The following is a 15786-nucleotide window of genomic DNA, read 5'->3' as shown; positions in this document are numbered from 1 at the left end:
CATAAGTGCGAAGCAGTTGCAAAGACTGGCATATGTGCGAACTGGCACAAGCGCTAACTGGCATAAGTGCACCGAAAGAATTTGCAAACATTGGCATAAGTGCGAACTGGCATATGTGCGAATCAATTGCAAAAACTGGTATAAGTGCGAACTGGCACAAGCGCGAACTGGCATAAGTGCGCCGAAAGAATTTGCAAACATTGGCATAAGTGCGAACTTGCATAAGTGCGAACTGGCATATGTACGAATCAATTGCAAAAACTGGCATAAGTGCGAATTGGCATAAGTGCGAACTTGCCAATTCGCCACTTATGCCAATTTGCACTTATGCCAATGTTTGCAAATTCTTTCGGCGCACTTATGCTAATTCGCGCTTGTGCCAGTTCGCACTTATGCCAGTTTTTGCAATTGGTTTGCACTTATGCCAGTTTGCACTTATGCCAATGTTTGCAAATTCTTTCGGCGCACTTATGCCAGTTCGCGCTTGTGCCAGCGAACTGGCATAAGTGCGCCGTATTGTGTCGCCCCAATACGGGTCTTTGTAAATCTATTCCACACCAATTTCATTCAATAAAATTGCTTTAAGAGAAAAAAATAATATGTGCACCTTTTTCAAATAGGTAAAGCTTATAAGAGATTTATAGAATGGGTTGTTTTTTTTTTGTTTTTTTTTAAAACAAGCTTCCAACAAGGCTGCAAGCAACCACTAATTAAATTTGGAATAGAAAAGTTGAAGATTGTAGAACAAGATAATGATAGACAGATGACTTGAAGGATTGCAAATTATATAAATCAGGAAAGCAAGATGAAGAAAACGAATTCCAAAAAACTGATGTTCAAGGAAAAAAACAAGATGAATAAGAGTTTGCGGAGCACTTAGGAACAGTCACAGAAAAAGAATGAGACTTAATTGAATGACAAGTAACGCGAGAATGAATTTTAGCGGATGGCACAAGAGATGCTAGCTCTTTAGAGCAGTGCCCATTATAGTGTTAGTAGAAAAGAGAAAAAGAAGCAACATTACAACGATGTGATAATGGTTGGAGGTTGGCTGCAAGAGCAGGTCCAACTATGTTAACAATGCGTTTTTGCAACTTGTTTAAAATAGAAAGGGCATCATTAGATGATCCACCCCAGATATGGCAACAGTATTCCATACAAGGACAGATTTGAGATTTATAGAGATAGAGAATAGAATCCGAAGTAAGAAAGTGTCGAGCTTGATAAAGAGATGCAACCTTAGCGGATGCCAATTTTGCAACAGACTTGATATATGGTTTCCAAGAAAGATCAGAAATAAGAGTTAATCCTAAAAGATGAAGAGTTGATGACTCATCCATTACATTACTGTTCATAAATATAGGAAGATCTAAATTATTACGATAACAATTGGCTGGAAAAAATTGAGTTTTATCTGAATTGAAGTTCACTAGCCGCTGTGAGCCCTATGCTGTAGCAGTAGTGAGATCCTTTTCAAGCTCAAATGCCCCCTCCAAGCAATCAGAGAGTGTTGGCTTCTTATCACGACAAGAATAAATGGTAGTATCATCAGCGAACAATGCCACCTTAGATGTGAGAATATCTGGAAGATCGTTCATGTAAATTGAAAAGAGTATAGGGCCAAGGATAGAACCTTGAGGAACCCCTGAAGTTACAGAATAAAAAGAAGAGTACTGTCCATTGAGGACAACTTTTATATTACGATTGGAAAGGAAGGATTCAATAATCTTAAAGATGTTGCCAGATACACCGTAAAAAGAAGGCTTATGGAAAAGACCAGCATGCCAAACTTTATCAAATGCTTTTGAAATGTCAAGAGCAATGGCCTCAACCTCTCCACCTTTATCTTGCTTATAATAAGAAGAACACTAATGGGACGGTTGTTAGACGAATCAGATCGTTCTCCAGAATTTTTGAAAATAGGGATAACAGATGCCGATTTCCGGCAAGCTGGATGGCTGAACAAGACTCTGATAAGCACTTATTGAATAGTTTTGAGAGTATAGACGACAGCTCCAGAGAACACTTCTGTAAGACAGTAACAGGTATGTTGTCCAGACCACAAGCGGTAGAAGAGTCTAAGCAGGAAATCATTTTAGACACAGAAGCTGGAGTGATACGAATGTCAAGCAATGGCTTAACCTGTTTGTTGGCAATATCAGGTAGAACGAAACTAGTGGAATCAAGAGATGATATTAATGAAAAGTTTTTAGCAAACAATTCAGCTTTGTCTTTAGGTGAGGTGAAAAAGCCTGAAACATACAAGAGAGGTGGAATTAAAGATTTGCCCTTATTAATAATACTATTAAATATTCTCCAAAAGTCACGAGAGCCTAATTTTTGTGATGAAATACAAGATTTCATGACCTGAGAATAGCGGGTTTTGGCGTTAGACAAAACCTTTTTACAATGATTTCTAGCAGTAATAAACAGATGCCTGTTTTCTGGAGAATTGTTTTGCTGATAGATATGGAAGTAACAGTTTCGATTGGCAATCGCAGCAGCACAATGTGAGAAAAACCATGGAGGAGAGTGAGGCTTGACCTGGAATCGTCAAGAGGGAACAAAAGAATCCATGCCAGCCTGAATCCACGAAGTTATGTAAGAAGCACATTTGTCGACAGGAAGACGAAAGATTTCTACCCAAGGGCCATCACGAAGAAAATCATGGAAAGAGTCCTAGTCAGCTTTAAGGTAGTTGTAAGAGGTACGATGATAGGGGGATTTAGGTGATGAAGAATGAGATATTAGATTTAGAGAGATCAAACTGTGATCAGAAGCACCTAAGGGTAAATGCGGAGAAACTGAGCACTGACTAGGATCAGAAACAAGACATAAGTTGAGTAGAGAAGGTAAATGATTCGAGTTGTCTGGAAAACGAGTTGGAAAGTTGACTATTTGAGTTAGGGATTGAGAAAGGCAAAAGTTGTCGGCTTTAATGCCTGCAGAATCATTGACACTAGATCCTAGCCATTCAGTGTAATGAGTATTAAAATCACCGACAACAACAATATAGGCTGATGGATAATGAGAGAGGGCTTGGTCAATATGATCAGAAATAACATCAAAAAGAGTGCAGTCTTGAGATGAAGGAGAGTGATATAGAACAAAGAGAAAAGCAATAGAGTGAAGAGGTGCTAAACGAAAGCACATGAAAGAATAGTCTGTGGATTCAAACCTAGTTTCATGACAAATGGGTAAATTCTTACAAATGTAAATGCCTAGGCCAAGCATGTGACTATTGGAATCTTTACGAATTAAAGGAAGTTAACCATCAACACTAATATCGCAAGATGAGACAGCTGAACTCAAATTAGTCTCACAAAGAGCAAGTAGGTCTGGTGAACTTTGCAAGAGATAAGATTCAACAGAAGAAAAGTTAATTCAAAGACCACGAATATTAGTGAATGATAGGTTTAGAGAACTTGGTGATGATGCTGGTTTTTTGTGTTTTATAGTTTTTGGTACTTTATTCATTTTTAAATTTGATGAAGAACTTGACTCAAAACATAGATGGTCTAATAGCCCAAGCAATTGCCTCATTACTATTAATAAACCCTAGGTTGTAACAAAGGGCTCCAAATGTGGATTTGGAGCCCTTTGTTAATTGCTTCGGCAATGCACACCAAAAGTACAAACAGGGACACCATCCATGCGCAACATGGTACTGTTAATACTTTGATATTTTTCAGTTAATTTTTACTTAAACGTTTATCTTTGATAGCTCAGTGGAATAGTGTGCTGTCATCAGTGCTGTTTCCGATGGTTCAATTCTAACCATGAGCATAATACATTTTAAATTTTTTCAATCTTGCTGTATATATTTATAACAAACAATTATATATAGCAAAAAAAATTATAATTGTTAAAATAAAATTTTAAAGTTTTCTCAAATTATACATATATTATTATTTATTTATTTATATTTGTAAGAAATGAACAAAATACAAAATAGTGAGGTAATTACTAAATTACTCTTATGCAACACGAGTGTTGCAAAAAAACATTTTTTCCTTTGAAGTTTTTTTGGGTCAAAAAAACTCGGTTTTTTTTGGGTTTTTAGGCATTTTTGTGTTGTTGTTTTTTTTGCTGTTTTTTTGTTTATTTTGGTGTTTTTCTGCTTTTTTAAAGAATTTTTTTAGTTTTTTTTTTGCATAAATTTTGGAACATTTTTCTTTTATTTTAGTATAATTTTATTATATGATCATTAAAAGCAAAATTTTTAAACACCAATTTAACTTATACTTTTAATAAAAAGTTAAATTAGCTATAAGTTAGTTATATATGTAGACATAAGTTAAATTAGCTATAAGTTAGTTATATATGTAGACATACTGTATGGGAATGTTTATTTGTCTTGTTGTACTTCCTAACAACTATGATACTCTCATTATATATAGAAACTGTTCTTATCCTATAAGAAAGTTACCATTTTAATTTTGATAATGTAAATATATTAGTATATAATACCATGCCAATTTAATATCAGACTTCAAATACTCAAAAAAATAAGCAATCTATCAAGATTATTTTATTCTTTGAGCAATTGTATAGTAATCTAGTCTTACATTATTTATTTGTTATATTTGTCAAAAAAGTATATATCGCAAGTAGGCTCTTATAAAAAAATGCCCTATACTGAACTTAATTTCAAGAAAAATTTATAAATTTTGAATTTTTATTATTTACTGTGTTTCCCAGACCACTTTCATCTGTGATTCATAATTTATTTATTCATAATTTATTTCCTTATCTGCATTTTTTTTTTAATTAGGGGCTGTTCAAATAATACTTTTTTTGTTGTTTTTTTAACACCTCCCCTATGTGACATTTTGTGGCATTTTGAAGAACCCCCCCCCCCCCCACCCTATGTGACATAAAAAAATTTTTTATAAGTTTATATTTTAATTGTAATAGTTTATTTTTATAAAAAAATACAATTGATGAATATCTGTCTAAAACCTAAATTTGTTTCCAAATCCGACTTTGACCTTCAAGTATTGGAGTTCCATGTTCTTCAATAATTTTTGAAGGCCAGTTGAGGTCAGAGGTATCAACATCATCTTGATCATACCACTCAATTGTTTCTTTGTCCGTATTTAAAAAGACACACATGAGTTCAGATAGACGTTGAGCAACTAAGCGTTGAGGTCTAACTTTTTGAATTTCATTCGAATATCCAATACTTGAGCAAACTGTTTTGTGTTGTTTCATATATTTGATAGTTGCAAAATATAAACTGCAATTGGTACAAATTCTTTTTGGTAATGAATTTTGAATGCTTGAACAGTAGTCGTATGGCAATCCATTGGGATACTTTTTTGTAACTGTCGTGGGCAAAATTGTTTTGCAAAGTGATAAGTTTAAAAAGAGAGATGCAAAGTTGTTCTTTGTATTATTGCATTCAAGACCATCTTCTCCTTGGAACAAAGAAATTGGTGGTGGAAGAAAACCAGTTGGAATAAGATGAAACAGTGAGCTGCGACGATGACCACAGCATTTTTGATCATTACATTTTACAATTTGAAGGAAGTATTGACTTTCTCTGACATGTTTAGCATCCCACTCTGCTCCAAAATGTTTTAACTGTACACATTTTTCACTGTTTGGTTTTATGTACTCGGCTTTAGTTTCAAATCCATCAATGACTGTGCTAGACCAAATTTGTGCAAGAACTTCACCTGCTTTGACAAAGTTTGCCTTCTCCATAACTTTGTCTGTTGTTTCTCCTCTTGAATTAAGATGGTTTCCAAAATGATCAAATGGAAGTATAATTCCTGCTAGGCTTAGCGGAGCCATTCTTCTCTCAACCCTGTTAAAGGCACTTCTGCCAGGAGCATTAGTGGTCACAAACATTGCATCAAGATCATGCTCTTTGAAATAAGTCTTGGCACAATGAATTATATTTTCATATCTTGGATTTTCATCTGGCCCACCATCAACAGTTATAATCATGATTGGTTTGCTAACTCCATTTTCAGTAAATAAGGTGCTTTTAAATGCAGGAAGATGGTTTATTCTGTTCATGTCTTCTAAGTGACTAAGTGCTGTTGATGAATCATATTTTGCACTTCTGATTGCTATGTATGTTGGGCCAGAGTATGTGACTGCTTGTTTTTCCATGCAATCCTTTTTAATTTCTATGGCTGCAATTACTGAAGGAATAAGTTTGTGTTAAGAGGCAATTACAAAATCATGAGCAGCTAAAGTTACCTTGTACTCAATACGCATCATCATTGGTGCTTATTTGCTTGCAGCTGTCAATCCAATTGGCACCCTAGCTTTATCATCCTGGGAGTGAAATGTCACTTCTTTAGGACCCAAGACTGCCGCAAGTTCTTCAAGGGCACTAATGGATGATTTGGCAAATTTTGTGTCTGCATGATATTTATGCTCAGAATTTTGTGCTCTTATTAACCGGACAGGTGCAGTTTTAACATGTCTTTTTCCTTCTGTGCTCAATGATCTGCTTGGAAGTAATCTTAAGTAAATCCTGATCTCGAGAGATTGTAACCATGATTTTTCAATTCTCCAACCAAGTCATTTAATGTTTTTACAGTTCGAACCATTTCAGTTCTTCTTCTATCATCAGAAGCAGACCCTTTCGTGGCAATATCTACAATTGCTTTTATTAAACTGTCCTGATCACAGGCTAGCGGTCGATCTTTTGACACTGAATTTTTAATTCCACACAACTTTTTTCTAATATCTGGATCTAATGCTTCTATAGCTTTTTTTCTTTTTAGTCTGGTTGCTGTTTGGCGTTCAATGGCTTTTTGACGAAGTACAAGATCTCGGTTTTTTTCTACCAAAAATTTTTGCTTTTGCCCTAGTATTTGGTAGTCTTCTTGTGACAACAAGTTGCAATTTCTTTTTTCAGTGAGATATGCAATATCTTTTTGTAAAATAAAATTTCATTTTTTAACTGATCTTGTTTCGGGGCTTGTTTTGTTACAACTTTTGAGAAATTGGAATTTTCTTTTTCACACTCTTCACTTGTTGTAATTGATGGGATCGCGTCAGTCAAGCCATCAAAAGTGATTTTAGATTCAACCGCACGCTTTTTTGGTGTATTCGGTACTTGGTTCGGTAATTTTGTCCAGTAAGATAAAATACCAACTTTATTTCGGAGTTCAATTTGTTTTAGCTCTTTTAACTTTTTTTCAACTTCTACATTTAATTCGGATAATGTTTTGCTCTTTGCTTTAATCTCAGACCAGATTTTATTTGTTTCTTCTTAAGACTTTTGCTTTGGTTTGTTTGCAAATGCTTTCAAATATCCTTCATAAATAGATTTGTAAAGTTTTTCTTTTTCACTAGACATTTTTGATCTATAACAACATCAACAACAAGAAATTAATTTTCCTTACAACCATTACGTTAAATAAGTATATAGTAAAGATATTATTATTAATAACATTATTAATAGTACAACTATTTAGTAGTAGTAGTAAAATTTTATATCATAGTAACTAAATAACTTAACATATAATAAAAATGATAACGTAACTAAAGTAGTTCGACAAATTCATTATAATATAGTGACACAAAACATTAAAAGTAATAATAACAATAACATTAAAAATTAAAGTATTGTAAAACAAAAACATTTATAGATCAAATGACGATCAAGAATAATATTTATGTTTAAAGATCAAATTTTAAACAACTATTAATACTAAAATTTTTAGTATATTTATACAAATATTCGTTAAAAAATAAAATTAGATTTTTAACGGTAACATAAATTGCTTTTAAATAATCGCCCACTATCTGGTTTTTCTTTGTTTGTAGAATCAAATTTCTTTTTATGTCTGCAATTACCACAAGTAGCTTAAAAAAAAGGTAATTTAATTTTTTTATTTTCATTTGTTATGACTCCGTTAAACAATAAACGCTAGCTCTTGTGAAGTCGCTGCATAGCATTTTTCTTGAAAATTTTCGTATTGTATATAATTATCTTGGAGTTCGCAATTTTAAAAAATTACGCAGTGATAAAAAATTTAATTTAAAAAGTTATTTATCACGTCACACTGTAGCAAACCACCCCCTCCCCCATGTGATATTTTGTGACACTTTCCAATACTCCCTCCCACACCTAAGACTGTCACGTATTATTTAAACAGCCCCTTATATGATTTATTTATCTAGAGAATTTCATATAGTACTATATCATGACACTCCCAAAATTTTTACATGCTTTGTTGTTCAAGTTCAATTTTTAGACATAATCTTATGGTAAAATATATTTGATATATTTGAATTCTAAACTGCATCAAACTGCCTGTATATTTTGCCCATTTATTGAAGACAGTAGTAGCTAATCAGAAAAATTATCTCTACAGACTTGTGGACGAATGGGAAAATGCTACTATTAGTTTCATTTTGGCATATTTTAGCAATTTTTGGAATTTTTCTGAGGTCATAATTTTACTATAACTTAATACAAATTAATAAAAAGCACTTTTTTAAAGAGAGAACTAACCAGCAAAACAGTTCTTGAAAAAATGAGACACTTGTTGAAAGTGAGAAAAAAGTTATACAACTTTAAAGTAGTCTGTTTTGACCATTTGTAAATTGAGGGGGGCCAGTGTCATGTTTATAAGGGAGTAATTTCTGAACCGTTGTGCTTGTTTGAAATTTCAAATTTAACCTAACTACATAATGCACATAACAATATGTAAAAATTAGGAAAATCAGAGATGGTAATACATAGGCCATTGGTTGAAATATAATGATTTGACCCATATATATATATATATATATATATATATATATATATATATATATATATATATATATATATATATATATATATATATATATATATATATATATATATATATATATATATTAGGGTGGGCCGAAAAATTTTTCTTTTTGATTTTTTGACTCGCTATACCACAAAAAATTTGTCTTTAGGGTACCTAAGGATAATGCAAAAAAAAAAAAAATTCTGTCTGGAGCTAGCGCATCGCGCTTGAATAATCGAAGAATTTTTACCTGTTTTTAATTTTTTAACAAATGAAATGAAATTGAATAAATTCTTTAACAAATATCTAGACAGAGGCATAGCAAAGGTTGGGCTTGTGGGGCAGTCACCCCTGGCGCTTCTCTAAGGGGAAGGGGGTGCGCCAAAAAGGGGCTTTGGGCTGAATTTGTTAATGCAAATCAGTCCAAATATTATTGAAATTGAGGTACTTTAGCATAATTTTAGGTGTATAATATGTTGGAAAACTGTTGTCAGATGTGGGCTCCACCCCAGACCTTGCTGGGGGAACTTACAGCGCTACCCCTGACCCTAGGTGGGAAGGGGAGGGGCTCTTAAGCTGCCCCTCTCCCTAGCAGGACCTCCATATACAGCCCCTTCAGGGCCTTATCTCCTGCTAAAAGTCTCCCCCACTACATTTTTTTTTAGTTTGCATGTCTGTTTCAGGAGGGAGGCGCCAACTTTCAGCGTTGCCCTGGGCGCCAGAAAACCTAGCTACGACACTGTATCTAGAGACAATTTAAGTAGAAAAAAGTATTAGAAAGGTAAATTATAAATCTTTTTTTTTTAATAATTGAAAAACCATCTTTTTGACTAAAACTTTTGTGAAAAAATATATTCTTTTATTTTTCGCTAATTTCTGTTGGTAGTTTAAAATATGATTTGCTTGAAAAATTAGGCATTGAGGATCTGGAGTTATGTGTAGTTCTTATAATGCCATCTCTGGAAATGAAGCCAGCTACTTTTTGTGAAGCCTCTATTACAAGTTTTACGCATCGTTCTACTGCTTGGGTGTGACATGGAAACTTTTCAAAGTTCCACTCAGCCACTGTTTCACCTGATTGGATCTTTGACCAAATATCTTTATCTGAGACTCTTCGCAGCAAAGGTGGCGGAAAAAGCGTGGTAGTGTTCCAGTCAATCATCTCTGTATAGTCAGTAGCAAGGAAATTAATTTTGGGTTGTTGAAAACTCCTGATAAATTTTCTTTTAGAAGCTTGGCTTCTTGCCTTTATAATTCTTCTATAACCCAATTCCCTAATATGAACCCTTTTGTCTACTACCATTGTTAAAAGCAAGTTTTCTGAATGTGCAAAAAAAGCGTTTCTCTCAATTACTGGGTCTATTATTTTTAGCAAATCATTGGGCAGGAATCTTGACGACTTTATCATTTCAAATACATGTTCTGCTCCATTTGTGAAGTATTTACTTTTTTTTATATGAAACCATCAAGGGACATATGATTTTAAAAGAAAAGAAACTAAGATTTTGTGCTCCTCTGTTGGGGTTTCAAGGCTCAAATACAATCGTAAAACTCGTTTGCAGTTGTTAACCACCTTGAGTGTGAAATGGCTCCAGGTTCACGAACAGATAAATCTTCGGAGCAACTGCCTGATTTATTAGCAGAACTTATATCCAACAAAAACTGCTGATCTTTGCTTAAAATTTTGCGGTCAATTTCTGGAATTTCACAATGGACACTGACAAATTTTACCACTGGTAATTTCTCACACTTATTAAGCTGTGCGCAAATCGGACCGCTAAATAATTTTGGGCCTGTCGTTTCTCCGTCTAAAGTTTGAAATAAATGTCGGAATGGGAATTTGTTGAAGTGTAAGAGACAAATCCTCCACTGCAGTGGTCTGTTTACATATTTTTCAATTGTGGCAATAACACCGGATTTCCATCCCGTGTTAGTAAAAGTACCATCGCATCCAATTATGTCCAGTTCATGAAATGAAACTCCAGCTTCATTCAAATATGAAATAATGCTACTGGCAATGTTTTCAGCAAACCCAGAAGTTGGTGAAACATGACCAACGTACACGGAACCAGGTTCTTTTAAAATTGAGTAATGTTCCTCTTTTATGGTTCGTCGAAACCGTTTCAATTTCATTTTTTCAACCACTAGAGTTTTGTCCTTCCTCCCATCAAAATACAGTCCTTGAAGTGGGTTATATTTCTCCTTGCTCTGCATTTGAAGTTGTGAACGTTATCCACTTTTGCTCTTCTAATTTTATTTTTGTCAACAACAAAACTGGGATCATAATTAGTTACGATACTAAAATCTTGCAAAACACTTGAGGCAATAGCTGCCGTTGCTCTGTCTGATAATCCATAGGGATTGCTAGTCAGAGCAGTATTTTTCATTGTAATGCGCATCTGCCATGATGGCTTAGTTAGCTTATATTCTTCTAATTCTTCATCGATGACTTCTTTAATGGCTACGGAGGTATCACTATCGAACTCTTTTTGCTTTAGTGTTTCATCTAAATGGTTTGAGCATGTTGCGATAATAGATTATTAGTAGGCAGAGTTCTTTTAAGTTCAGCACATTTCCTATTGTGTCTTTGTGTGATTTTTTTTGTTTCTTTTACATCAATACTTCCGATTTTACCAGTACCATGCATTCTTTGGAAGTACATAAATTTTAGTTCAATGATGGGGATTTTTTTTTCTTTTTTACACATACAGATAATTGAAACAGAACACTCGCATAAACAAATTTCAGTGACCATTTTACATTTGCAGTCTAATGTTATTTTACACTTACACGCCGAGACATCAAACAATAACAATGATTTTGTTTTAAAATCTTCAACTCTCCTTTTGAACTTTCCTTTTTCTTTATCACGCTTGAAGGATTTCATAAGATTGCGATAACTGTCATGGTATCCATTTATTAATTGCACAACTCTGTAAATTGTTACTGTGGGTATTGAAGCTTTATCAAACACTGATTTAACTTGTTGTGCGACAAAATTTAAAACATAAGAAAACTTAACTGGTTTGTTGTTCGATTTCAAAGCTAGTTTGTAATTTTCATTAAAACAACACTTGAGAACATCTTCATAAGTTGGAAGTTTATTTGCAGATAATTCTATTGGATGACCAAAAATCGGGCACTTAAATTCGCTACGAGTAATTTTTTTAAAAACATATATATATATATGTATACATATATATATATATATATATATATATATATATATATATATATATATATATATATATATATATATATATATATATATATGTATATATATATATATATATATATATATATATATGTTTTAAAGTGTTACCCGTAGAGCGATTTACATACACCTTTAATGATTTTCCATAAGCAGTACCCGGATTTTGGTTAAACTTGTTGAAAGCGAAAATGTTTAAAAAAAACGACTTTTTATCATTTTTATTTTTTAAATTATTCTATAAGTAGCAAGATAAAAGAAATAATTAGTTAAAAAAAAAGTCACATTAACTTTGGAATGACATTTATGTAAAAATATTTGTTACAAAAGTTTGAATGACATAATTATGTTTAATATAAGCGCTATTTACTATTTTAATAAACTTAAATAAAATTAAGTTTATTTTTATTTTGTTTTTATTTTATTGTAAGATTGATTTTTTAAGCTTGAAGCAAAGATCATAAAAACATAATTTATTTCTGATGAAAAATATATTTAAGTTTATTAAAATTAAAGTTAATGCTTGGATTTAACTTAACTGTCAAACTTATTTAAAAATATTACTAAATATTATTCAATTTTATTTGATCTAATTTATTAAAATCAGCATATTTTTATTGCAATTTTTACGGTTTTCCTTCCTAAACATTTTTTTTTAAACAATAACATATCACTCCAGCTTCTGTATCTAAAGTGATTTCCTGCTCAGACTTTTCTACATTACTACTTCTACTAATTCTACTTCTTAATAGTGGTTGCTTTGATGTATTTATATATATTAATATATTTATATATATTAATATATATAAATATATCAAATATTAAATGTAATTAAATATAATAAATGTAAATAAATAATGTTTATTGTGTCAATATATAACACTAAAACCAATTAAGATAAAATTGAGGAAGATAAAATTATCTAAGAAGTTTTTATATGATATGAAGATAAAATTTTATATTATATGAAGATAATATTATCTAAGATGTTTTTATAATGGACTGCTCCAACTGTGTTAACCATTAAGTATAACAAAATACAGAGAATTTCAGTAAATTTCAGTATTAATTGTCCTATGTAAATCTAAAATTAAAAATGAACTAAGATATTGTCATTAAAGTTAAATTTAGTAGCTTAAATAATGAATTTTTAAATATTTCCACACACAAAAAACAGATCCCTATGTTTTTTTCCAAAAAAATGTTTCACATCTCTATGTAACACCAACAAAAAATAGTAATAATAGTAATTAAAAAAACTTCACAATAAGAAGTTATTGTGAAGTTGTAGACTGCTCAATGGCATTTTTTAAAATTCGATTCATCATATTTTTTAAAATTCGATTTAAATGTAGACAGTGAGGGCAAGTTCATTATATGGACTGGAAGTAAGTTCGATACTTTAATGATTCTTTCAATGTAAAAAAATCTTCTAGTATCATTAATGTATTTATAACATGGGGTAAACTTTTGTGAATGACTTTTAGTAAAATACTTTGAGTTGAAAAAAGTAAAAAAATCTGAAAAGGTAAATCAACAGGATTATGTACAATTTTATAAGTCATATAAAGATCAAATATAACTCTGTGATATTCAAGAGATTAGAGTTGGAAGACAATGTGATATTCAAGAGATTCGAGTTGGAAGACAATGAGTCTTCCAAAATTGAAATCTCTTAAATATTGCAGAGATAATTAATCAGTATAATTCTGGTAAAATATTTATCATGATAATTCTGGTAAAGTATTTTTGAACTTTTTCTATGCAAATTATATATTTTAAAAGATAAGGGCTTCAAACTGGGGTGCAAGATTCTAATACAGGCTGCACAGTTTCAATACTGATAACAGAGTTTAATGAATAAGGATGAGAGGTATATCTTCTGTAGCATAAATGAAAACATTTGTTGGTTGATATTTTTACCAATAATTAGACCATTCTGAGATTTTTAAGTGTTAACAAGATGAATGTTGTTGTAATCATTTCTTGATTGATATAATTTAATATGATCTGCAAACAGCTTAATTATACACAATCGCTCCATTTATCGCCCCCAAACTCAACTTTTGCTAAAGATGTTTACACTTACAGACATTTGTATGTAATGCTATAAAAATTGAATTTTTATACTCGCGTAATTTTAAATGATATATTGTTATTATAAATATATCTACATATATGTATATAAATTTGTTATAATTCCTTACAAAAAAGTGCTGAAAGACTCTTTCTCGCAATTACCTCAGCTTTAATGGCTGCCAAGAGTTCCTTGTCAAACATACAAAAATGGGTACTAGTATTACTATTAGGTTCAGCAATAATATATAAGAAAACAATTTAAAATACCATTCTGCACAAACCGTTTATAGAAACCCCTTAAGGAACACTTAACCATTGAACGACTAGTTCTAATAGATCAAAACAAAAAAAATTTAAATGAATGTCAACTAGATCTCAAAAGAATCAAAGCTTGATGAGGTTTTAAAAATAATATTTGTTTTCAATAAAAAGACAACACTTTTTATGGTTGAGAAACTATTTTACAAACAGGAAAAAAAGCAACAAACTCAAGCAACTATTTGGAATAGTGAATATCTAAAATGGTGTGTAAGAGAAAACTAAAAGTGTTTGACCTATATAGATAGTAGCCATACATATCATAATATCTAAATAGGCATACACATCATGATATCTAAATAGATAGTAAGCACTGTCAGTTACAGCATAAACATTTAAGTTTATCTAGAAAAAACATACAACATTAAATTGAAACTATTTTATTAAAAAACAAAAATCTGAGATGAAACATTCTAAATAATAAGGAAAGAAATAACAACTTCACTAGACTAACCTTAAATAAAATGAATAACATGACAAAGATTTTGATTGCATAACTCAGTTTCGTAAAACCGTAAAAATTATATTTTAAAAATTTGATCAGACACTGTCCAACCCAAACAAGTTTTGATACGACAATTTATCTTGAATTTTATAAAAAATTAAATTAGGTACTGTACCATAACAATGGGTTATGGAATTTTTGTGTTTATGTTAAATTTAATACTTTATTTTTGTATGCAAACTCAATATGATTAGGAATAAAACTTATCAGTTACAATAAAGTACTTATTTTTAAAATATACCAATAAACACCAGTTTCCACAATTTTATTTCCATTTACACAAACACTATCTGACTTCACAATTATAGCAGTTAAATCATTTTCTTTTGAAAGTAGTAGTTTTTCATCATTTTCCACAGTCATAATTATATCTATTATCACAAATAAAAATTATATATAAAAAAGGTCAACTTGTTATAAATACTTTAATAGAAAATAAAAAACAAAATAAAAAAGCTAAAGAAGAAAAATTGTTATTCAAAATCAATTACTGTTTTCAGTAACTATTTCAAAATTGTTTTAGTAACATTTATATAAAAAATATATTTATAAAGTAAATAACATAAACTTTATAGTTTTTTGCATATTCAAAATCAAAATATGTTTCAAAATTCATCTTCAAATTGCAATTAAAAGAAACTCAAGAAAAGTAATTTTTAGTTCATTGTTGAATGCTGATTATAGCTAACAACCATTAGGTTTTAAAAAAAGAGTAAAACTTACAAGTTGCTCATTTGTAAGCACTTATTTATTTAATTATATAATTATGTATTATATACATATATATGTATATTTACACACAAACACACACACATATATATATATATATATATATATATATATATATATATATATATATATATATATATATATATATATATATATATATCCTTATCTTGTAGTCGAAAGAGACTTTTATG

The 15786-nt window shown here is 31.0% G+C and overlaps 1 protein-coding gene across 2 annotated transcripts in view; it reads right to left on the bottom strand.

The window, feature by feature from the left end:
* LOC105847155 (solute carrier family 49 member 4) overlaps positions 1 to 15250 on the bottom strand; it is a 44403-nt gene extending 29153 nt beyond the window's left edge. For both annotated transcript variants that reach the window (XM_065791633.1, XM_065791632.1), the window contains exon 1: positions 15108 to 15250. In XM_065791633.1, the coding sequence (XP_065647705.1) occupies positions 15108 to 15229 (122 nt within the window). In that variant the 5' untranslated portion in view covers positions 15230 to 15250. The remainder of the gene's footprint in view (positions 1 to 15107) is intronic.
* Between the last annotated feature and the right edge of the window lie 536 nt (positions 15251 to 15786).

This window comes from Hydra vulgaris, chromosome 02, assembly GCF_038396675.1.
Source record: "Hydra vulgaris chromosome 02, alternate assembly HydraT2T_AEP".
Classification (NCBI taxonomy): Eukaryota; Metazoa; Cnidaria; class Hydrozoa; order Anthoathecata; family Hydridae; genus Hydra; species Hydra vulgaris.
This window is presented reverse-complemented; position numbering and strand designations above follow the sequence as displayed.